Source organism: Sparus aurata, chromosome 21, assembly GCF_900880675.1.
Source record: "Sparus aurata chromosome 21, fSpaAur1.1, whole genome shotgun sequence".
Taxonomy (NCBI): Eukaryota; Metazoa; Chordata; class Actinopteri; order Spariformes; family Sparidae; genus Sparus; species Sparus aurata.
Genome location: NC_044207.1, coordinates 32638250 through 32661468, shown reverse-complemented (window position 1 = coordinate 32661468; position 23219 = coordinate 32638250). Strand labels below are relative to the sequence as shown.

The following is a 23219-nucleotide window of genomic DNA, read 5'->3' as shown; positions in this document are numbered from 1 at the left end:
CAACACTACATTGGTGAAATCCTACATCTCCCAGGGTACCTCGCGCACACGGAAGTGCGTCACCACGCATGACCTTGCATTCTTCTTCACTTCGGTTGCTAGTCGACAGAGAGGACGAGCATGGCGAATAAAGATCCAGGTGTAAGTGTTTAATTCCGTTTACTGCAGTTTTAAATGAATGTCTGTGTCATGTCTGCCTTCTGCTCTGTTAAACCGAGCGGCTGTTTCCCGCTCTTTGTACGCCAGCTCGTGACATTAACGGCTTTCACAACAGTTACACACACACACACGTGAGCCGGGCTGTATCTGATGTAAGCTAGCTTCCAGTGTCATTAATGCTAGCTGACTTTAATTCACAAAACTTTGAGTCAACGATGAAGACAGATGCTAAATGTGGAATGTTTCTGAAAGCTGGTTAATATTGATGTGCGATCATTTCACTAACTGTTGCAGGAACATTTAAGTTTGTCTTGGAAGTTAATTTCACTCGTTGGCAGACATCCCAGTTTCCGTCTAAAAATCTAACAGATTAACGTCTCCTTGTTTACCTGCACATGTACACGCACTATAAAGTCACCTTTGAAAACTTTGTAGACGTTTGTAGAATATTCCTCTTAATTCGGCGTACATGTAATACACTGAGCTAGCTTAATAACTGAGCTAATACACGGTGGTTGACATATGGAAATACTATAAGCAAACGTATAGATATGTGGATTAACCCGAAGCCGAATTAATCATTAGAACCTTTAAATTCAAAACAGACCAATCTTACTTTAATTCATTCGCTTTGAGGTGGCGCACGTGAAATATGTGAATATTTGAATGAAGTTTGGCCCGTCCTGAACACACATGGATTGTTTTTTGGATCCAGTGACAGTCCTTGGTGAAGTTGTCACCCATCCAGCACCAAGGTCACTCAGAGTCATGACTATGTAACAATCTTTAACCATTAACCGCTCAGTATGAAACAGAACCATGTTGTGTTTAAACTTAAAATCATCCCAGTTTGTGTGGTCAACATTTCTCATCTGAAATTGGCTGGAAAAGGGGCGGCTGTGGCTCAGGGGTAGAGCCAGCATCATGTTATTGGAAGGTCGCTGGTTTGATTCCCCGGGTCTGCATGTCGAAGTCTCCTTGGGCAAGATACTGAACCCCAAACTGCTCCTGATGTGCTGGTCGGCACCTTGCATGGCAGCCACCCCCGTCAGTTTATGAATTCATGTTTGACTTACAGTTTGAAGTCGCTTTGGACAAAAGCATCTCCTAAATACCCTAATTGTAAATGAAATCATGGTGTCCGTGTGTGTTTCAGGGTTTTCTGCAGCAGCTGCGGCAAATAGCCGGCAGGATGTCATCAGGACCGCGGGGTGCAGGTATCGGTCTCAAACTGCTGATCGGTGCCGGAGCTCTGGCTTATGGAGTGAGGGAAGCAACATACACAGGTAGTGTACTTTGTTTCCATGCAGACAAACAACTAACACATCTGTGACTCGCCTGAACACCCTGGACGCTCCAGTGAGCAGCTGCAGCAGTTTCATTTGAGCTTTCTAGTTTTTGCTTCAGTTTTGAGAATATTCCCAGTCATGAATTAAACTGTATAAAAGATGCAACATGTCCTCTAGAGCGTGAAAGCACATTTACAGTGTGCATATCTTTTCTCTGCTGATGAGAAACTCTTATCTCTCATCTTATGTTAAGCAGAAGTCCAACAGCAGTATTACTGACACATCAACCTCTAAGACACAGACTATATTTAAATCAAATTAGAGAAGTTGATTCGGTTGTATCGTTTCACGGATTTGTATTATACTGAACTGAAAGGTGACGACTGTCAGCAGGTGTCAGACTGTTGCACATAATGACCAATGTCAAGGCTTCGAGTCCTTGCAGAACTCAATGTTTCTGTGTCCAGTGGTATCAAGAAGTCTCAGGTCCGTCTGTGACGACCTCCCAACTTCAAACCGTTGATGAAAGATTGGTTAAGTGCATCATCTTGTTACAGAAAGCAAAGGAAGCTCTAAAAGGGATGTTTTAAGGTTTCTTTGCTGCCTCTGATACAGCGTGTCCAGAGTCTGTAAATGACTTTAAATTACAGTTGCCTTGTATTGCAAAGGAAGTAAAAGAAAGAGATAAGTTGAGGAAGGAAAAGGGTTAGTAAAGGGAGAACATGTAGGGAAGAAATGAGAGGGAGAGGGAAGTTGAGGAGGTAAGAAAGGAGTATGGGAAAGGAAAGACTAAAGTTGGGGAAATAGGGAAGAAAGTGAGAGGGTATGTAGAAGGAAGGGAAGAGTTGGAGAGGAACAAGAGGAGGACAGCGACGACTGAGATGGGAAAGAAAAAAACAAAGAGATGAGGCTGACTGTGAAGAATTAGGAGGAAAAGTGTGTAGGACAGTATCTTAATGTTTTATTTTTCACATGTTTGTCTTTCTGAATGAAAACTACTGATATTTACAGAAACCGTTATGTTTGTTTTATGTAAATGGGAAATAATGACAAAACTGTGGACGGTACTCAGCATTTAAAGAAGCACTGTGCAGATTTGACAGTGCACCTTTAAATCGGGCATGTTGGAGGAGTTTGTTCTGGAGCTGCAGGGAGCAGATTCATGACAAAAGGAAACTCTTTATAATTTATTTTTATTTTCCAAAGAGGATTTTACTTTTAAGTTTAACGTTAAACACCTGAAGTTATGGTTCATCACTTCATCATCGCCTGATCTTTTGACCTCTTGATCAGTTTGGACAACATTTAAAAAATGCAGCACTACATCACATCGCTTTCTCTTGTGATACGATTATCGACACACTGGTGCCAAATACTGATATCTTCACCAGACTCCCCTGAAACTACAGAATGGCTCCTCATGGTGTAAACCTAATTAACACTGATTGGAAGGATTTAAGGGAGCTGTGTTTTTTTACTTCCTTTAATCATTTAAACTCCAGAACTGCTTGCTGACAGTTCGGCTTTTGTCAGTTTTACACTGACATGATCGCCGACATGGACGAGTTACAGTCGGTCTGTGTGATAAAGAGGAACTTATTGTTCCAATGCAGTGAGTAAATATATAATCCTGCCCTCTGCTGTCTTCAGTTAGGCAGATATCCTGATGTATCATCAGATGATTGTCTTCTAATGTTGTTGTAGAGTTACTGTAATTGTGACACTGTTGTTACTGTGGGGAAGATGTCTTGAAACGTGTTGTGAGTTATTCTGATTTTCCATTTCTCAAATTCTCTCTGAATCCAGTGTTTCTGAAGTGTAGTGAGTATTTATTCCTCCGCCACATTGTTATGACGCTGATATCTCAGAACCACTTCTTGGGAATTTCTTCAGATTTGGAATAATAGACTTTGTCTCAAGAAGGAACTGATTTGATTTTGGTGGCAAAAGGTCAGAGGTCAAGGTCACTGTGACCTCACGAAACACACTGACAATAAAAAGAAAAACGCAACATCATAAAACAACAACAGTTCTGCCTGTTATTCAGCAGCAGAGCTCAGGAACAGGACCTGGACTGGTGATGTGGTGAATCTAGTTCTTCTGTCAGACTCAGTCATGATGTGTTTGTGTGTCCTGTAGTTGAAGGAGGTCAGAGAGCGATCATCTTCAACCGGATCGGAGGGATGCAGATGGACACGGTGCTGGCTGAAGGACTCCACTTCAGGTAGGATAAACACACGTAGAGTAAATGTGTGCATTATTCCTTTAATATTGATGATGAGTGAAGTATGAAGACATAATTTACCTACTAATTAATCCATAGATGGAGATTCAGTGCTTTGCTCAGTGACTCCTCGGCAGTACCCAGGAGGTGAACTTGAACCTTTCAGGCAGCCAGCTGACAAACTGTTCTGACTGTTGGGCCGGGTCCTTACAGTCCTGCCCCGTAGTAGAACTCCTACTGCCAGTTGATTGGTTAATTAATAGCTAACTAGTTAATGGGTTAGTTTGTTAATTTCAATCTGACTGAATTTTTCTATGAAATCAAATTTCTTTTTAAAAGTGAATATTTTCTGGTGTCTTTCCTCCATTACAGTAAACTGAGAATCTTGCGGATGTGACAAAGCATTTTAAGGACCAAACAGCTCATTGATTAATCAGGAAAGATAAATGGACAGTGAACATAATCATTAGCTGCAAAGACAAAACCAATGAAAGTTTTTAGTCTTCATGATGAACGCACACAGTCTCTGAAAAGTTAAATCCACTTGTGAACGTGCACGCTGTACACCGTCATGTAACTAACTACATGTAGGATGTAGTTGGTTAGAAAGAAGAAGTGATGGAGGCAGACGGGAGGTTGAATACAAGCGTCACCATGACGACATGGAGGAGCCAGCTTGTTAAAACCTTTGGCTGTGAAAGCCCAAAATTTAGTCTTTAATGAGTTTGTTTTCTCCGACTGTAAATGTCGTGAGTTATTGTAAAGCAGAATGAAGCTTCTGGTGCTCAGTCTGTAAACAGCGTTTATGATTCAGGGCTTCTGACATCAGTTTGTCAAACGGGACAAAAACATTTGTGGACATTTTAAACTGTAACATTTCAGTGTGTGACAGGCCTGTTACCATGACAACATCTTCACTACGTTGCCTGTTGTTTTGTTTGTGTTTGTGAAAATGAATTGATAATTAAGACATGAATGTATTATCTAAGCTTTTAAATATTCGTCGGGCCTGAATGGAAAATGCAGCGCGTTCAGTGGACTTTTACATTGTGTAATAGTTTCTGTCTCCGGGGCTTCCTGCTGCGCTGCCTCTGATCGGACTGCGTCTGTTATTTTAACAACATTTATCAACAAAAACCTCGACACATTTGTGTTCCTGATGCACCGCGCTAAATATGTCATTACATTTTTGAACAGGAGAAGGGGAGAAATACTGACGGATGCCTTCTTCATGTTGAGTCACATCAATAAATCTGATCCTGGTAGTTCTCAGGACAACAAGAGGGCGGGCGCCTCTGAGCCGCCGTGGTGACGCCTCGCGACTGCAGCCAACCCGTAACAAACACCGTCTGCCCCTAAAATCAATACTAAACTCATGTCTGTGCAGGAAACCTGAGAGATAGAGGGTTTCAGAAGTCAGTGTGTTCAGCGCTCAGTACTTTTTTAGCTTCTAACTGAATCTCTTTGTCAAGTGTCATTGTTTTAAGACGCACTTTCAAGCAGGTAGCCCAGTTGTGGGTCAAACCAAGTGGAACCAGGCCAGCAGATGTGATGGAAAAACGGCTGTAAAATCTTCTGGTCCACAATGTGACAGCTAAAGTTCTGAAGGAGACGATTAATGACATTAAAATTAGGGCTGTCAAAGTTGACTTGTTAATCGCGCGTTAACGCAACATCCTTTTAACGCCGTTAATTCTTTTAACGCGCGATTAACGTTCTGTATTTTTTTTAAAAAGACACGCGCATTGTTTGATTTATGGCCGTCAGTGGCACCTGTAGTCTTGATCCAGAGGGCGGCAGAAGAATAAGAAAGGGAATCAGAAGAAGAAGCAGGGTTGGCGTTCGGGAAAAACACGGTGGACTGAAAAGTGAAAGTGAAAGGAAATGGAGAAAGAACTTATGAACGGCAAATTCACTTTCAGAACACTGCCAGATGGTTCGGTCCACAGGACAAAAGTTATCTGCACATACTGTCGACATGAAATGAGTTACCGCTGAAGTACGTCGAGTCTCAGATATCATTTGCAGCCAAACACACGGCAGATGCAGAGAGCCCACCCCCCCCATGTTTTGATCCCATTTAGGGTGAGGGGATATTTTATGAGCCTTTTATTTTCCTGCATGATTTAAAGTGTTGAATAAACATTTTCATAAAGCAAGCATATTTGCCCTTTCTTATGTTGTTAAAAGCATTAAGAACATGAAAAAAATACATTAAGGTACATTTAGAACAGAAAGAAATGTGGCCAAAAAATGGCGGTTAATTTGCGATTAATTGTGCGTAACTATGGACAAAATGCGATTAATCGCGATTAAAAAGATTAATCGTTTGACATCCCTAATTAAAATCTATTCTATTGGGCAGACTGGATGATTTATTTCAGCTTATTAATTTATAATTCCTCATAGCAGAAAATTATTTATGATTCCATGAATGCAACAGCAGAAATAAGGCAGAAAACATATAATTAAAGTAGAAAATCATTAGAACTAATGTAAAAGATGAGTAGATAAAAGACAGTTGCAATAATACTCACTTCTTGTCTTGTTTCATGAGACTAAGACGTTGTTTTAATGATTTTCTGTGCACTTCTTTAACCTTCTTGTTGAGTCTGGTTACACTGCCATTTGGATGTGGGGATCCTGCGGCAATTCTCCGCCTCTGTGTGAAAGTCTCGGAGGCGGCGAGGGGTGAAATTTTACTCCAGCACTGATCCGCCTCTGGAGGTAGAATCAGAGGTGCAGTATTGGCGAATCGAACCAGTGTGATGGATAAGCCAACTTCGTGTATCGAGGGCGTGTCAATCGTACAGTCTGTTAACTGCACAGGTCCTTCACTCGACTAAATACAGAGAAATGTCCCACAAAGCAACGTTACAGGACCAAATTAAAGTAACATAGTAACGGTAACTGTCTTTGGCAACTTATGAGGAAAAAAGTACCACAGATATACGCAGAGAAACACAGACATCATCATGACGTGTACCGTCACGCCTCTTTAGGAGCCGCAGCGCCGGCTTTCTGTGTGAATTACACAGCGGTTCATCTTTAAGGCGGAGATGCTTCACTCTGTGTGAACAACCAATGGCGGAGAATAGGCGAACCGACGCTGCGGCAATAATGTGGCGTCTCTGTGTGAAAGGAGCTACTGTCTTTAATCTCTACTCTCACTGTGTTAAAGCTCTACTCTCACTGTGCTAAAGCTCTACTCTGACTGTGCTAAAGCTCTACTCTCACTGTGCTAAAGCTCTACTCTCACTGTGCTAAAGCTCTACTCTCGCTGTGCTAAAGCTCTACTCTGACTGTGTTAAAGCTCTACTCTCACTGTGCTAAAGCTCTACTCTCACTGTGTTAAAGCTCTACTCTCACTGTGTTAAAGCTCTACTCTCACTGTGTTAAAGCTCTACTCTCACTGTGCTAAAGCTCTACTCTCACTGTGTTAAAGCTCTACTCTCACTGTGTTAAAGCTCTACTCTGACTGTGCTAAAGCTCTACTCTCACTGTGTTAAAGTCTCCTACTCTCACTGTGCTAAGCTCTACTCTCACTGTGTTAAAGCTCTCCTCTCACTGTGCTAAAGCTCTACTCTGACAGTGTTAAAGCTCTACTCTCACTGTGCTAGCTGCTAAAGCTCTTACTCTCACTGTGTTTAAAGCTCTACTCTCACTGTGTTTAAAGCTCTACCTCACTGTGTTAAAATGGTTAAAGCTCTACTCTCACTGTGCTAAAGCTCTACTCTCACTGTGTTAAAGCTCTACTCTGACTGTGTTAAAGCTCTACTCTCACTGTGTTAAAGCTCTACTATACTCTCACTGTGTTAAAGCTCTACTATACTCTGACTGTGTTAAAGCTCTACTCTCACTGTGTTAAAGCTCTACTCTCACTGTGCTAAAGCTCTACTCTGACTGTGCTAAAGCTCTACTCTCACTGTGTTAAAGCTCTACTCTGTGTTAAAGCTCTACTCTCACTGTGCTAAAGCTCTACTCTGTGTTAAAGCTCTACTCTCACTGTGTTAAAGCTCTACTCTCACTGTGTTAAAGCTCTACTCTCACTGTGCTAAAGCTCTACTCTGACTGTGCTAAAGCTCTACTCTCACTGTGCTTAAGCTCTACTATACTCTCACTGTGTTAAAGCTCTACTCTCACTGTGTTAAAGCTCTACTCTCACTGTGTTAAAGCTCTACTCTGACTGTGTTGTCATCTTCAGGATGCCGTGGTTCCAGTATCCCATCATCTACGACATCAGAGCCAGACCCAGAAAGATCTCCTCCCTCACTGGAAGCAAAGGTCAGACTCACTGACAAACTGAAACAATCTGATGGAAACAGGTTGTGAGGGGTATAAAGCTGGACGAACACAGTGTGTTATTGTTGATCTTTCACATTGTGTTAACTCACACCTGCGGTGGAAGAAGTATTGAAATCTTTTACTTGAGTTAAGGAGAAATGCATCGTTGTGTAAACATGAGCCGTGTCACAGTTTTCTTAAATCCACGTTTCAGTTCTTTCAGCGCTGAAGGCTCTGCCTTCGTTAGACGGTCACATGTGGATCAGTCGAGACGAACAGATCGTTGGTTTTATGTCCTGACGAGCTGTTCTTTAAATTTAATATTATTTTACAACAACAGTGCGAAGTTCAAATAACAATCACCAAAAATAAAGATTCCAGAGTTCAACAAGAAATTCCAGCCTTCAGTTGTTCAACAGTAAACAGAAGCTAGAAATTCAGCTTATTTCAAAGTTCAGCTGCAATTAATGATTTTCATATTTAATCTGATAATCAGTTTCTTTATTAACGTGATTATAAATGTTCATGTTATAACACTTTAACACAGAGCGGAGTCACATGAGTCATACTGTTTTTGTAAATCCTCACATTTAGTGGAAAATATTTGTATTTAAAAGTTTTGCTTGACAATTGATTCAAACAATTAGCTGATTATCTGAATAGTTGCAGATTAATTGATCTGATTATCAGCAGACAAACCCTAACCCTTTGTATGACCTCAAACACCTTTGAGGTCATACAGAACCGCAGTTTGTCCACCAGAGGGCACTGACGAGCTGATTCATTCATTTATTTATTTTTCTTTTTACACTCTTAAACTCTGCAGATCAGTCGGCATGCTTTACACAGATTTAACGAATCCTAATCTAAACTGTTGATATTGATCTCATAACCGAGCGTTGGTTTTTGAATAAATGCAGGTTGAGGCGTGTTTCCAGAATAAATTAAGCTGCTGTCTGATTATCAGCAGCTGTAAACGTGTCGTCTGTTTGCTTTCTCGCTGCTCACAGACCTTCAGATGGTGAACATCGCTCTGCGCGTCCTGTCGCGGCCGCTGGCGTCCAACCTGCCCCTCCTCTACCAGCAGCTGGGACAAGACTACGACGAGCGCGTCCTGCCCTCCATCGTCAACGAGGTGCTGAAGAGCGTGGTGGCAAAGTTCAACGCTTCACAGCTCATCACACAGAGAGCACAGGTACACACACACACACACACACACACACACACACACACACGTTTACTAACACTCACTTTATCAAGTAGACATTTATAATCCAACACAGCTGTCATAACATCTGTCTTTATCAGGGTGTTTAGTTTTTGTTCAGTGTCAAAAATCAGAGTTGAACTTGACTACTTTACCTTCAGAATATTACAACGCACATCTGAGTATCATCAATATATCCATCTTTTTATATGTGAAGGTGTTGCCATGAAATTAAATAAGTTAACTAACTAAAAATGGCACATTTAAATCCAAACAGACGCTGTGATTTCACAGTGGATGGGGGCATACACCCTGTTATCTCCCTCATAATGCTGCAGTGTGGTCAACAAACCTGTGTTGAAATCAGCAGCAGGACAGCAGGCTAGCTGTTAGCTCCATTAGCAAAACATACTCCAGGACTCTGAACAGCTAACAGCTAATTGAGCTAACAGCTAAACACACAGCAGGACTGAGAGTTTGTGTTCAGAAGAACGTGAACTGCAGTTTAATGTGACAACACAACAAGTTCACAGTAAATCCACACGCTGAAATACTTTCAATACTCAAACTTTTAACTAACAAAGATGAAGGAGGCGTTAATCTTCAGTGACCTTCGCAGCATCTTGTTCATAATTTAAATTCCCTTTTTATTTTGAACTTCTTTCCAGTAATCAGACAAGTCAAGGATAATAAAGCTTCATCTCCTCTACACCAGTACCTGTCGGTCCCGTCTCAGTACAGAAACATGACAAAGCCTGACACAGTGTGCAGAGAATAATCACTGAGTGTGTTTTGATGGAAGCAGATCGCAGCTGCATCAATTTGTTCCAAACAAAATGAGCCACACAGGAAGTCAGATGTCAGAACGGCAAAGTGCATCCGGTCAGTTTTCAAATACGTGTGCAAACTCTACAGCACAACAAAGTCAGTAATACGAACAATAAACTCTTAAAACAGACAGATAACCATAAAAATACCAAGAAGCTCCTCAACCACAGTGGAAGCACAACAATCAGGAGGAAATCCACCTGACATTTCTCTGAACATGAGTGATGTTCAATGATGTTGTGCTAGTTTTAGCGAGCTGTACTAAAAGTGTAGATAAACTAAAAGTACAGATGCTTCAAGCTCTGGTGGCAGTTTAAACAAACCTAACTGTCCGCAAACATGCAACCTCTGACTGTCTGAAACGTCTGGAACAAATCCTCTTTAACAATCGCTCAGTATCCTGTCGGAACAGGAGAAAGACCAGCAGGTGACCAGCAGGTGTCTCAGTTTTGTGCAGTAAACACTGAACTGCTTCGTCCCCTCCAGGTGTCCCTGCTGATCCGCAGAGAGCTGTTCGAGAGGGCGAAAGACTTCAACATCATCCTGGACGACGTCGCCATCACCGAGCTCAGCTTCAGTCGAGAGTACACCGCCGCAGTTGAGGCCAAACAAGTCGGTGAGTAGGAACAGGAAGTTCTTCTGGCAGCCTGCAGACATTTGAAACAATGAGAGAATCATCATTCAGTCAGCTGTTATAGTTTAAATCTGATAGTTTGAAAACATATGAGGAGAGGGTCCCATTAAACTGTCAGTCTTGTTTGAAATGTGTATAAAGTTAAATAAGTAACCAAAGTATAAGTTGTATAGAAGCATAATGTGACTGTTGTGTGTGTTGTTCCTCTGCAGCCCAGCAGGAGGCGCAGCGAGCTCAGTTTTATGTAGAAAAGGCCAAACAGGACCAGAGACAGAAGATCATCCAGGCTGAAGGAGAAGCTGAGGCTGCTAAGATGGTGAGCTGAGTTCAGCTGCTCTGAAATGTGACTGTTATTGATCAGTCACGTCTGAATAACAGCCGGACAGAAGAGGAAGAAGTGCTCCGATCTTTAGCCTCAGTGAAAGTTCAACTTAATGATGGTCCAGACTAACAGCTGGAACAGATAAGACAGATCAGAACACAGACAGAGAAGTCTCAGACGGAGCTCACAGTCTGTGTTGAGAGCAGCTGTGTTTCCAGAAGGTGACGGCCTGCTGCTTGTTACTGTTGTTGTTTAAAACCTGTTGTCGTGTCCTCGGGCTGTTTGAACAGAAGGTTTACACGCCTGTGATCATCCAGCCGCCTCTGATTTACACAGTCTGTCAAACTGGAAACATACAAGAGCTGACACGGTGCTGGAATTTATAACTTGGATACAATATTACTTATATTGACGTGTGAGACCATTTTTCATACCACGAGGAACATCTGACACAACTGTGACAACATGTTCAGTGTCTCTTCATGTCCTGTAGCACAGAACAGCAGACAGACTATAGGAAACATTAAAGGTGCAGTATGTAAGAATTCAAACACCAGACAACTCCACACACAGCTGCTAACTGCTGCTAACTGTAGCTGCTGTTAGCTTGTCTAATGACATGGACTAAATAGTTCATTAGAGTTTCAGGGATCAGCCTGTCTCACACTTTATAATACAGGCTGTTACGTCCTGATTTAACCTTTTATATTATGTTTCTACTGTTTCATCTGAGCTACATTTTCACTGTTAAGCAGCAGGTCGTCTCCCTACAGTCACCTCCCGCCTGATAAGACGCTCTGTCCGTGGTACCGGTGGAGCGGATCAGCACACGGTCCCACAGTTAGCCTGAGTAAACAGTACATACAGGATACTGAGCATCACAGCAGTAACTACTGACAACAACGTTTAAAGTGGATTGTTTTCTTGTGTATTGCTCAGTGAGTCATGAGTTGATGTGAATCCAACAGCACACCTTACACTGACACCTTTGACATGAAGGTCTGTTGCTCTCATCACACTCACAGTTTGAATCTGGACTTTATCTCCCGGGTGTGTTACTTTACCTGAGCAGGCCGCCCAAGTAAAGCTTGTTTGGGAAGGACAACACCTGTGACAGAGACTTAAATATCTTTTTCTAAAAGAATATGACTGACCTTTTAAAACATAGCGCCTCTCAACATGCTGCTGGAGGGAAGAGAGGAGTGAACCTGGTGTGTCGATACTGAAGGAACTCAGATCTTCAGTATCGATACTTAAACGTCACTAAAACAGATTTTGCCGTTAAAGAGTGAAACGTTGGAGGGCTGTGTGGATAAGACTGAAGTGCACGTTAAACTGATTACATTCATTCCTTGTTTCATTAAACAAATCAAATTGATTTATAAGATTGTAATTAACACTGAACACCACCTCCAGATCTCATAAAGTCCTGTTCTGACGTGAGCTCACTTGGCCTCACCTCATGGTTGTGTATAACACTCATACACAACTATGCACTAATTATTTCCCTGCCTGTCAACATGCGTGAGAACATTAACCTTGTGCGGCGACACGCCTGCAGCTCTGATCCCTCTGATGATCGGAGAGACCGGCTCCGCCAGCCTCAGGTCCACCTTTTGTTGGGTGTGTAACACTTTCTTTTCTGTGAATGCACTAACGGTTTAATTATGTGTGTGTCAGCTGGGCGAGGCCGTGACGAAGAATCCAGGCTACCTGAAGCTCAGGAAGATCCGGGCGGCGCAGAACATCGCCAAGACGGTAAGAAACTTTGTCTGTGCAGCACAACTCATCAGTTCTGCAGCCGGGGTAATGTTTCCACATGCTGAGAAGCACAGAGTGCAAAGTAAAGGCTTCTCTGCTCAAGATTAAAATAGAAAGTGTTTAAAAGCTCACGTGTGGATGACAGTGGGTCAGTTTTCATGTTTCAAGATGCAACTTGGTTTGAAAGTTTGGTTTGCAGCCAGAGATCGTCACTTTAAAACCAACAGCAACAGTCGGACTTCCTCAAAACACCAAGCAGAACCAGTTTACCCACAATCTGTAATATCCAGAGATGTGAAACCAGACTGAGTCTGCAGCCTTTTATTTAGCAGCCATTAATCAGCCTCAATGTGACAAACATGAAACACGGAGCGCTACTTTCTGTTTTATAAAGCAACTCATGCAGGATGTCTGCAAGTCCTGATAACACTCAAGGAGCAGCTCAGCCAAAAAGTAAACTCAGTCCTCCTCTCCTCCTCCTGAGGATATAAAGTCCTCCTCTCCTCCTCCTGAGGATATAAAGTCCTCCTCTCCTCCTCCTGATGATATAAAGTCCTCCTCTCCTCCTCCTGAGGATATAAAGTCCTCCTCTCCTCCTCCTGAGGATATAAAGTCCTCCTCTCCTCCTCCTGATGATATAAAGTCCTCCTCTCCTCCTCCTGATGATATAAAGTCCTCCTCTCCTCCTCCTGATGATATAAAGACCTCCTCCTCCTCCTGATGATATAAAGTCCTCCTCTCCTCCTCCTGATGATATAAAGTCCTCCTCTCCTCCTGATGATATAAAGTCCTCCTCTCCTCTCCTGATGATATAAAGTCCTCCTCTCCTCCTCCTGATGATATAAGTCCTCTCTCCTCCTCCTGATGATATAAAGTCCTCCTCTCCTCCTCCTGATGATATAAAGTCCTCCTCTCCTCCTCCTGATGATATAAAGTCCTCCTCTCCTCCTCCTGATGATATAAAGTCCTCCCCTCCTCCTGATGATATAAAGTCCTCCTCTCCTCCTGATGATATAAAGTCCTCCTCTCCTCCTCCTGATGATATAAAGTCCTCCTCTCCTCCTCCTGATGATATAAAGTCCTCCTCTCCTCCTCCTGATGATATAAAGTCCTCCTCTCCTCCTCCTGATGATATAAAGTCCTCCTCTCCTCCTCCTGATGATATAAAGTCCTCCTCTCCCTCCTGATGATATAAAGTCCTCCTCTCCTCCTCCTGATGATATAAAGTCCTCCTCTCCTCCTCCTGATGATATAAAGTCCTCCTCTCCTCCTCCTGATGATATAAAGTCCTCCTCTCCCTCCTGATGATATAAAGTCCTCCTCTCCTCCTCCTGATGATATAAAGTCCTCCTCTCCTCCTCCTGATGATATAAAGTCCTCCTCTCCTCCTGATGATATAAAGTCCTCCTCTCCTCCTCCTGATGATATAAAGTCCTCCTCTCCTCCTGATGATATAAAGTCCTCCTCTCCTCCTGATGATATAAAGTCCTCCTCTCCTCCTCCTGATGATATAAAGTCCTCCTCTCCTCCTGATGATATAAAGTCCTCCTCTCCTCCTCCTGATGATATAAAGTCCTCCTCTCCTCCTGATGATATAAAGTCCTCCTCTCCTCCTGATGATATAAAGTCCTCCTCTCCTCCTCCTGATGATATAAAGTCCTCCTCTCCTCCTCCTGATGATATAAAGTCCTCCTCTCCTCCTCCTGATGATATAAAGTCCTCCTCTCCTCCTCCTGATGATATAAAGTCCTCCTCTCCTCCTCCTGATGATATAAAGTCCTCCTCTCCTCCTCCTGATGATATAAAGTCCTCCTCTCCTCCTCCTGATGATATAAAGTCCTCCTCCTCCTCCTGATGATATAAGTCCTCCTCTCCTCCTCCTGATGATATAAAGTCCTCCTCTCCTCCTGATGATATAAAGTCCTCCTCTCCTCCTCCTGATGATATAAAGTCCTCCTCTCCTCCTCCTGATGATATAAAGTCCTCCTTCTCCTCCTCCTGATGATATAAAGTCCTCCTCTCCTCCTCCTGATGATATAAAGTCCTCCTCTCCTCCTCCTGATGATATAAAGTCCTCCTCTCCTCCTCCTGATGATATAAAGTCCTCTCTCCTCTCCTGATGATATAAAGTCCTCCTCTCCTCCTCCTGATGATATAAAGTCCTCCTCTCCTCCTCCTGATGATATAAAGTCCTCCTCTCCTCCTCCTGATGATATAAAGTCTCCTCTCCTCCTCCTGATGATATAAAGTCCTCCTCTCCTCTCCTGATGATATAAAGTCCTCCTCTCCTCCTCCTGATGATATAAAGTCCTCCTCCTCCTCCTCCTGATGATATAAAGTCCTCCTCTCCTCCTCCTGATGATATAAAGTCTCCTCTCCTCCTGATGATATAAAGTCCTCCTCTCCTCCTGATGATATAAAGTCCTCCTCTCCTCCTCCTGATGATATAAAGTCCTCCTCTCCTCCTCCTGATGATATAAAGTCCTTCCTCCTCCTCCTGATGATATAAAGTCTCCTCTCCTCCTCCTGATGATATAAAGTCCTCCTCTCCTCCTCCTGATGATATAAAGTCCTCCTCTCTCTCCTGATGATATAAAGTCCTCCTCTCCTCCTCCCTGATGATATAAAGTCCTCCTCTCCTCCTCCTGATGATATAAAGTCCTCCTCTCCTCCTCCTGATGATATAAAGTCCTCCTCTCCTCCTCCTGATGATATAAAGTCAGGTGAAGTGTGGTAGTCCACAGAACAGTTCTGGAGCTTCACAGTAAAAGCTTGTGAAAAGTCGTCTGTTTAATGAACTCTTCTCTGTAGCTGCTGAGCTAAAAGTGTCTTCCTGAAGTGAATTCACATGTCAGGTGTAAATCTGGTCTGAGATCAGTTAGTGATGTGTTCTCTGCTGCAGACTGAGATCACAGCAGACGAGCTGATGGAGACATCTGATGTTTTAAATCAAGTCTCAGCTGCTTCAGTTGTTTAGCAGAACTGTGAAGCTCCAGAACTGTTCTGTGGACTACCACACTTCACCCGACCCAAGAAGATGACGACTGATTCTTGTTTTTTGGCTGAACTGAACTTTTTGAGTCTTCACCGTATCACAAATAGACAAACACTTGTCCCAACACTGCAGGATTTTCCTGTTTTGTCATATTTGAAACATTTCCAGGTGAAATCGTCAAATACTGACGCTCCAGCCAAACCAAACCTTCAGCACTCAGGAGGGAGACTCGCCTATCTGCTGTTCCTCCACATACAGACCTTAGTACTGTGTTCACAAGCAGGAACCAACCAATCGTGTAGAGTTTGCCTTTCCAGTCAGGAGCCAATATAAACAGTGAAACAGGTTTTTGTTTCTGTTCAGCCTTAAATACACAGAAGATTTCATCTCCAGTCAGAGAGGCTGTTTTTATTGACACGCCTTTAAAAAGCTGAAGAACATTTTACTGAAGAGTTGGTATCACAGTCTTCTTCAGAGTGTTCAGTCTCACCTGATTAAACTGTGGTGACACCATGAAGCCTCCCAGTGTTCTCAGGCTGATGGCCACCGCTGCAGCTCACACCAGGTCCACCAGGTGGCGCCAACACAACATGGATTTGCCTGAAGTCAGAGGACGAGAACATCGAGCTTCAGAATCTTGTTTCACGTGGTTATGTTGGTCAGACCTTTTTAAAGTTTGTTTTTATACGTTTATTTTTATTAATTTCTTTCCTCCAAAGTTACAATTGATTCTGTGCACGTCCTGATTTATTATCATGAGCAGGAAGTTTATCTGTGACCTTTATCATCTTGTTCTCTTCAGGTTTTATAGTTTCTCTAAATGTGTCGCAATCAGAAAGAATCGTAACTTAATCAAGACTAAAATCATAAATCTGTTTCATGCATCTGATACAGATTGTTTTCTATTTATTTACACTGTATTTATCCTCTGATTTGACGTTTTTAAGCTGCAGTTAAACACTTAGTAGTTATCAAGCATGAGGACTGTGATTAATGATTATTTCCATCATTGATTGATCTGCTAGTTATTTCTTCACTCAGTCGTTCGGTCTGTGAAACATCATGTCGACGACACATTAACGAGCTGCGAGCTGTAACGAGGACGCTTTAAAACCCCAAATGTTCATTAACACACGTTTCAGTGTGAAATATAAAACATTCATTTGCTGCAGTGTTGTAAAGAAACTAACAACATTTACTCAAGTACTGTGAATCGCTGAGTTATCCTTTTTACACTTTAGTTCCATAACTTTAGTTACTTTACAGATTATATTCTGTATAATAAGTATCACATTTCTACACTTGTGTATTTTATCATCAATCTGACCAAAGTTTACAGTAAATACATGGAAATATGTGGATCAGTTACTTTAACTGAAGCTTTTAAGTACATTTAATATCAGATACTTAAAGACTTTGAGTTTCCTGCTGACTAGTTTTACAAACGTTATCTAGCAATTTATTTTTAATGTCACTTTTGATTTCATATTTATTTGTTGAGCCACTTATTCATGTTTGATTTTGGCGGTTTCAGTCCTCCATAGATGACACAAGTTCATCTTCTGGGTACTTTTCACTTCATCACCTGCTTCAAACTGTTAAACATGTAAAGAATAAACACTCAGACGTGTTGTGTTTGATATCAGACGAGCTTCCCTCTGAGTTAATCTCCTCTGATACGTTCGAACACACTGAGCGACTGTTTGTGTTCACGTGAGGCTGAGAGGTCGTGATCAGGGACGGAGCAGCTCTACCTCGCTCGCCCTGTAGATTACAGCCGGGTCACGTGACCCGGGCGCTGTGGCGGTGGCGTGTGTTTCCTGTATGGCCGGTGGACGGGCCTCAGCAGCGCTCACTGTGCTGTGAATCAGCTCAGTGTTGAAGTCTGACAATGTTCCCATTGTGCCCGTCAGGCTGCACGCTGAGAAACTCCACCTGCTTGTGTTTTCTCTCCACTCACACTCACTGTGTGTGTGTGTGTCTCTGTGTGTGTGTGTGTCTGTGTGTGTGTCTGTGTGTGTGTGTGTGTGTGTGTGTGTGTATCTGTGTGTGTGTCTGTGTGTGTGTCTGTGTGTGTGTCTGTGTGTGTGTGTCCTGCAGGTGGCGCAGTCCCAAAACAAAGTGTACCTGAGTGCTGACAGCCTGGTGCTCAACCTGCAGGACAAAGAGAACTTCAGGTGAGTCTGGACTCAGTTTGTATCCACAGTTACGTTTCGTCATGACTTCACAGTTCGGTACCGGTTCAGTTCTGGATCTCCAGTTTTTCTTGAATATTAAACTCTGAGAGAAGTAAATCTGTAGGCGGAACCGTCTGAGCGGCTGCACTGCTGCTACATATCAGTGTTGATGTGTTACGTTACGATGATTTAACATTAAAATGTTTTTTAATGATACTGCTGTTTATTACTGCTATGCGAGTAAATCGTTGTCAGTCTCAGTACTCATGATGAAGAACGTCCTCGTCGTCTGACACTCGACTCTGAGGCCGTTCTGTTTAATAGTTTAGTAATAAATAATAGATAAAGCAGCTTCTGAGCAACACGGATCAATTTTAGACTATAAATTAACAACTTCCAGTTAGTCCCACCCACTTCTGCTGTAAGCCCCGCCCACTTCATGTACATAAACAAATGTAGGACATTTAGTAAGTTGAACAGACACAAACTCACTCGACTTTAGTAATGACAGATGTCAGTATTTCATAAAAAAGGAAACTAAAAGGAACTTCTCGTATTTCTCTGTGGCCATCAGAGTGCAGGTTTCTGAGTTACGAGGTGCATTTGAATGCAGCATGAAGTTAAAATCAGAGAGCAGAGGAAAGAGAACCTGCGTGTGTAAATGACACAAACATGTCGGACACACTCAGACTGTTCTGGTACAACAATCACCTCCAGAGACATTTTAAACCTGAATGAGAAGTTCTCCCACAGTTTGTATTTATTTTGGCACCTGCCTCCACAAGAAAGGACACATTACAGATCTGACTTCAGTCGGATCATTCAAATGAAGATAGATTAAATCAGATGACCTTTCTTATTGTAGCTCTGACAAGCTAACGATAGGATAAACAAGCAACTGCTGAACGGGAGGATTTAAATTTTTGATGATAATCGCTGCTCGTAAAACTAAAAGTGAACGCTGATGAAACATGTTTTTATCTCCTAAATCAAACTAAACTGCAGCTGGAAACTGAATTTATTGTTTTCAGGTATTTAAAAGAATGTTTCCAAAGTCAGATGTAAAAACTGTAAAAGTCATCTACTTTCACCATCAGTGAGTCGTGTTTACCTAATCACCTGACAGTCAAACGGTTTAACACATGTTTTAAGAATTATGAATATTTAGGACATCAATTATTAAAAGGTTCACTCAGAGCTCGCTGAAACTGCTGCTTCTGTCCGGGCTGTAAAACTGCGTCCACCCGGGTGAAATACCAGGTTCTCAGAGTGCCGCTCTGCTGGACGCTCTCACACACAAGTGTCAACTCATAAAATGCTCATAGAAGCAGAAAACACATTCTCACTGCTGGTACGTAATGAAACTGACGCCGTTGTCATTTGAATCCGTTTTCTTTCAGAATGTCGCTGAAGTAAGAAGACGTCTGTCGGTTTGTCATCATTCCTTCTGGTCCACTTCTACGGAAAGAAAGCTTCTTCATCACCGACTCGTCTCACCTGTTGACTCCACATCAGGTTTTCAGTCCGATCCTGGTTCAGTCCGTCTGTCGGTCACAAACACTGACTTTAATCAGTCGTTTTATTTTGAAAGGTTCCTGTAGTGTAGGTGAAAGTGAATCTTCTGTTTCTCTCTGTCGTCATCTGTAGTCATGAGCAGCCATTCTGTTTTGTCACGATCAGAAAAAAGAAACGTTTTATTTGTGAATAAGAAGTCGTTGAGAGAATCTGCGGTCGCTTCAGACGAGTCGAGTGTCTAAGATTATTTATGTACCTGTTCCAGGTGGAAGCTCCGGTTTCATCAGTCACATGAAGAGTTGTAATGTGCCGATCAGTGAGACGACATTTTGGTTTCTGCTGGAACTTTTTCACTCATTAACATACAATGCTAAACATAAAATAAAGAATTTAAAACTGAACGCTCCCGTTTCATGAATGATTGTGAAAAACATCCGATTAACAAACACAGAGGAATCTCTTAAAGAGGCAGTTCACCAGAATCAGTATGTGACCATGTGTTATTCATTTGCTAAGAATAAAGTCCTGCCTTTATGTTTATGCACAGTTTTGGTGCTTATCATTTATCAGCTGAACTGCTCAATTATTTTTAGTTTGAGTGGTTTTGGATCCGACCACAGTTTGGGGAAAATCTGAGATTTAAGTCGTGAGTCTTTTGAGAGAAAGAATCGATACTGTGGTCGTAATATCTTCACAATTATTCTTATTTGTTCTTCAACATTTGGAATAATCTGACTTTTCTGTCTCAATCTCAGATTTCTCCAGTAACATTGGTTAAAGCAGAGGTGTTAAAAGTCCTCACATCCTGTCCTCCAGGAGAACTTCAGGTACTCGTGTACAAACAGACTCTGGTAAAAGTAGAAGTACTGATTCAGCTTGTTTACTCCAGTAAAGTAATAGATTACAGGCTCTGACATGTACTCAGAGTATCAGAGTAAAAAGTCTCCCTCTGAAGGACATTTGTGCTCAAAGCTAACTGAAGCTCACGTCATATTAATAGAATTCAAAGACTATTAAAGTTAAAGGTAGAATCAGTAGGATTTGTCCCAGCTGTTCCTGAACGCACCACAAAGACAGTTGATTGTTGAGTGTCATTCCCAGGACGTCAAATAGACACATGTTGGGTTGGTAAAGCGTCCCGAGCAGCAACAAAGAGAGAGAGACATTTAGCCGTAAAACAGGAGAACGAGCGTGTTTTCCAAAATGTTAAACTGTCGATCATCATGTTCTCGTTCAAACCTGAAGCCAGAATAACTCACAGCGTACACCTGAGTGTCGCTGCGTCTCTGCTGTGTGGAGAGAACGTGTGTGAGTCACAGCGTTCAGGATCAGCGGGAGTTCGTAAACGTCGTCGGCAGGTCGAAGCTGCAGCTTTTGTGTTTGGTAACACTTCATTGAGTAAAGCCTCCGCTCAGCCCGCAGCTAAATATGAACATTGTTGAGTCATGATCGTTAATACCAGCGAGTATTTATGTCAAGAGACGTCTCACACACACACACACACACTCTCTCACACAAACACACACTTTGTTGTAACTGTGTGGAGATGAAAAGCTTGTGTGTCGTCAGAGGTCAAGCTCTGATTAAATTAACATTCAATAAACCTTCTGTATGTCTCATTAAAGGGCACAGTCCACCATTTTAACCTCAAGTTAAAAGAAGCGTTGAGCCCAAAATGTGTGTTCACTCAGTATCTTGTTCTCCACGACGTCCTCTGAGAAGATTACGTGTTCGGGTTCTGTTAACCTGCCGGTGTTAGCAGCATAACCACAACAGCACCAGACTCCATTAACAAAAGTAGTGATTTTAAGAGTTGAATCATGAGGAGACATTTAATAAACTGTCTCTGACTCATTCTGCATTATTTGGACCCTCTGGTAAATGTTCTACATGAACTTCTCTCCGTCTGTGTAGCATCATGGCGTCTGTGTGTCTCAGATGTTTATCAGTGTACAGAGCAGGACGGTGATCATGTGCTCGCTGAGGATGGATGTTAGTGTCGGTGTGAACGGGCTCGCAGGTTTCATTCAACACGGATTACATGAAGTCACAGAAACATGACGGTGAAACTGAAGCAGCTGAATTGAATTCAGCCGTCGTTTCCTTCATCATGTGTTCCTCGTGTGTCAGTGAAACAGGCCTCGTCAAACACAGTCGAGTCTTAAACGTGATCGGCCATTTTAAACCTCAGAGACACAAACTTCTCCACCGTTTCATGTTAGAATAAACCTGCCGGACGACGTCGGCTCTGCACCACCTGTTCATTAATTCTGAAGATTTGAGGCCCTTCAGCTAATTTCATCAGTCACGTGACCCTCATCATATCCCCCGCGTCCTCCTCTACAGGGTTACAACAACAGCAAAAAAAGAAAAGATAAGATGGCTGCCGAGTTATTTATAGCCGAGCTGTGAGCGGGGAGCGGGGAGGCTGCAGCTCAGAGCTGCTGCAACCTAAAATCTGCAGAGAGGGGAGGAGGGGGGAGAGAGGAGGGAGGGAGGGAGGGAGGGAGTCCATTGTGTTGGTGACACAAAGCGAGAGCTGCCGTCCCTCCATGTTGCGAGAGGCTGCTGTTCTTCTACATAAGAAAGAGGAAGGAGGAGGCGGGGGAGGGAGGGAGGGAGCAGATTTAAATCTCAGAGGGGAGGATTTTTTTATGCAGGGAGGAAGGGGAGGAGGGAGGAGGAGGAGGAGGAGGGAGGAGGTGGGAGGTGAAGGTACAGGCGGGTGAATATTCATGGAGGGTTTTTAAAAAAAAGAAAAAAGGAAAAAGAGGGGGCTGGGAGACGGAGGCGGCGCCCGATTGGCTGCAGCTCCACGCCCCCTCACACCTCACAACAAGCCTGTCAGCCGGCCAATCAGGAGCCTCCGTGCTGTTTGAAAGATGCCAGAGAGAAAAAGAGGGAGAGGAGGAGGAGGAGAGGAGTTTTAAAGGAGAGAAGGAGGAAAAAAAGAAAAAGCAAAGAGGAGTCAGAGATGATGAATGTGCTGCCGGTCTGCAGCCGCTGCAGTTTGCAGGAGCAGAAAGACGTTTTCTGAGCTGGCTGGTTCTAACCTGCAGCGCTGCTGGTTTCACGGCGCCGCGGGGGGTTTGGCGCTCAGCTCCACCATATGGTCCACGCGTCTCTCGTGACATCACTGTTCCAGATTAATCAGGGGTTTATTTTTTTTTCTGTCGATCACGACGGAGGAGCTGCTGTAGCGAGCTGCACAATGACACCAAGAAAAGAAATCATTTCCTTCCTAATGTGTTTCTGAATCGACCTGCTGATCTCAGGCTGAGCTTGAAGGGCGGTCGGCGTGATTTATTCAGCCTACAAGCTGTGATACACCCTGTCGCCCCCCCAAGACATCTTCTCATGAATCTCCTCATCAATTAAAGATGATATGTGTAAAATATACCTCCTCACCTAGTGGCAGCTGTGTGAACTGCACCCTCATCGACACCCTCTGCTCTTTTTATATATTTTAATTCGGCTTAAAACTTTAAAGCTCATTCTCATTAGCTGAGAGTACGCTGGGAATAAAGAAGTAGTGTTTGTGTTCGAATGCTTGGTGAGAAAATACCAACGAGTGACAGCAGAGAGAAGTGAAGAGAGGCTCAGGAGGAGAGTTCTGGTGCCGTCCAGGAGGAAACGTGTGGACAGAAGGTGCATCAGTGTCACTGCAGAGACCCGAGGCTGAGCTGGGATCTGTCAGCGTGTCCTTCGCCGTCCTTCCTGTCGTGTCCCGCGTGCTGCAGCTCCCTCGGCTTCCTGCAGCAGCTGATTACGCAGCAGTGAAATGCCGCCTGTTTGCAGTGACCTCGTTTTTTGCTCCAGGTTAA

The 23219-nt window shown here is 43.0% G+C and overlaps 1 protein-coding gene across 1 annotated transcript; it reads left to right on the top strand.

The window, feature by feature from the left end:
* LOC115572487 (prohibitin-2) lies at positions 1-19796 on the top strand. Its single transcript, XM_030402620.1, has 10 exons — positions 1-141; positions 1316-1445; positions 3588-3672; positions 7877-7956; positions 8967-9151; positions 10478-10607; positions 10838-10941; positions 12628-12705; positions 17804-17880; positions 19281-19796. Exons 1-10 carry the CDS (start codon positions 121-123, stop codon positions 19294-19296), a joined length of 906 nt encoding a protein of 301 aa, XP_030258480.1. The 5' UTR covers positions 1-120; the 3' UTR covers positions 19297-19796.
* Positions 19797-23219: the final 3423 nt, after the last annotated feature.

Bases quoted from the DNA above. Each gene is read 5' to 3' on its own strand.
- LOC115572487 (XM_030402620.1), top strand. From the start codon at position 121: ATGGCGAATAAAGATCCAGGT. The intron at 10,608-10,837 runs GTGAGTAGGAAC...GTTCCTCTGCAG, and splicing joins AGTTGAGGCCAAACAAGTCG to CCCAGCAGGAGGCGCAGCGA. The intron at 12,706-17,803 runs GTAAGAAACTTT...TGTGTCCTGCAG, and splicing joins CGCAGAACATCGCCAAGACG to GTGGCGCAGTCCCAAAACAA.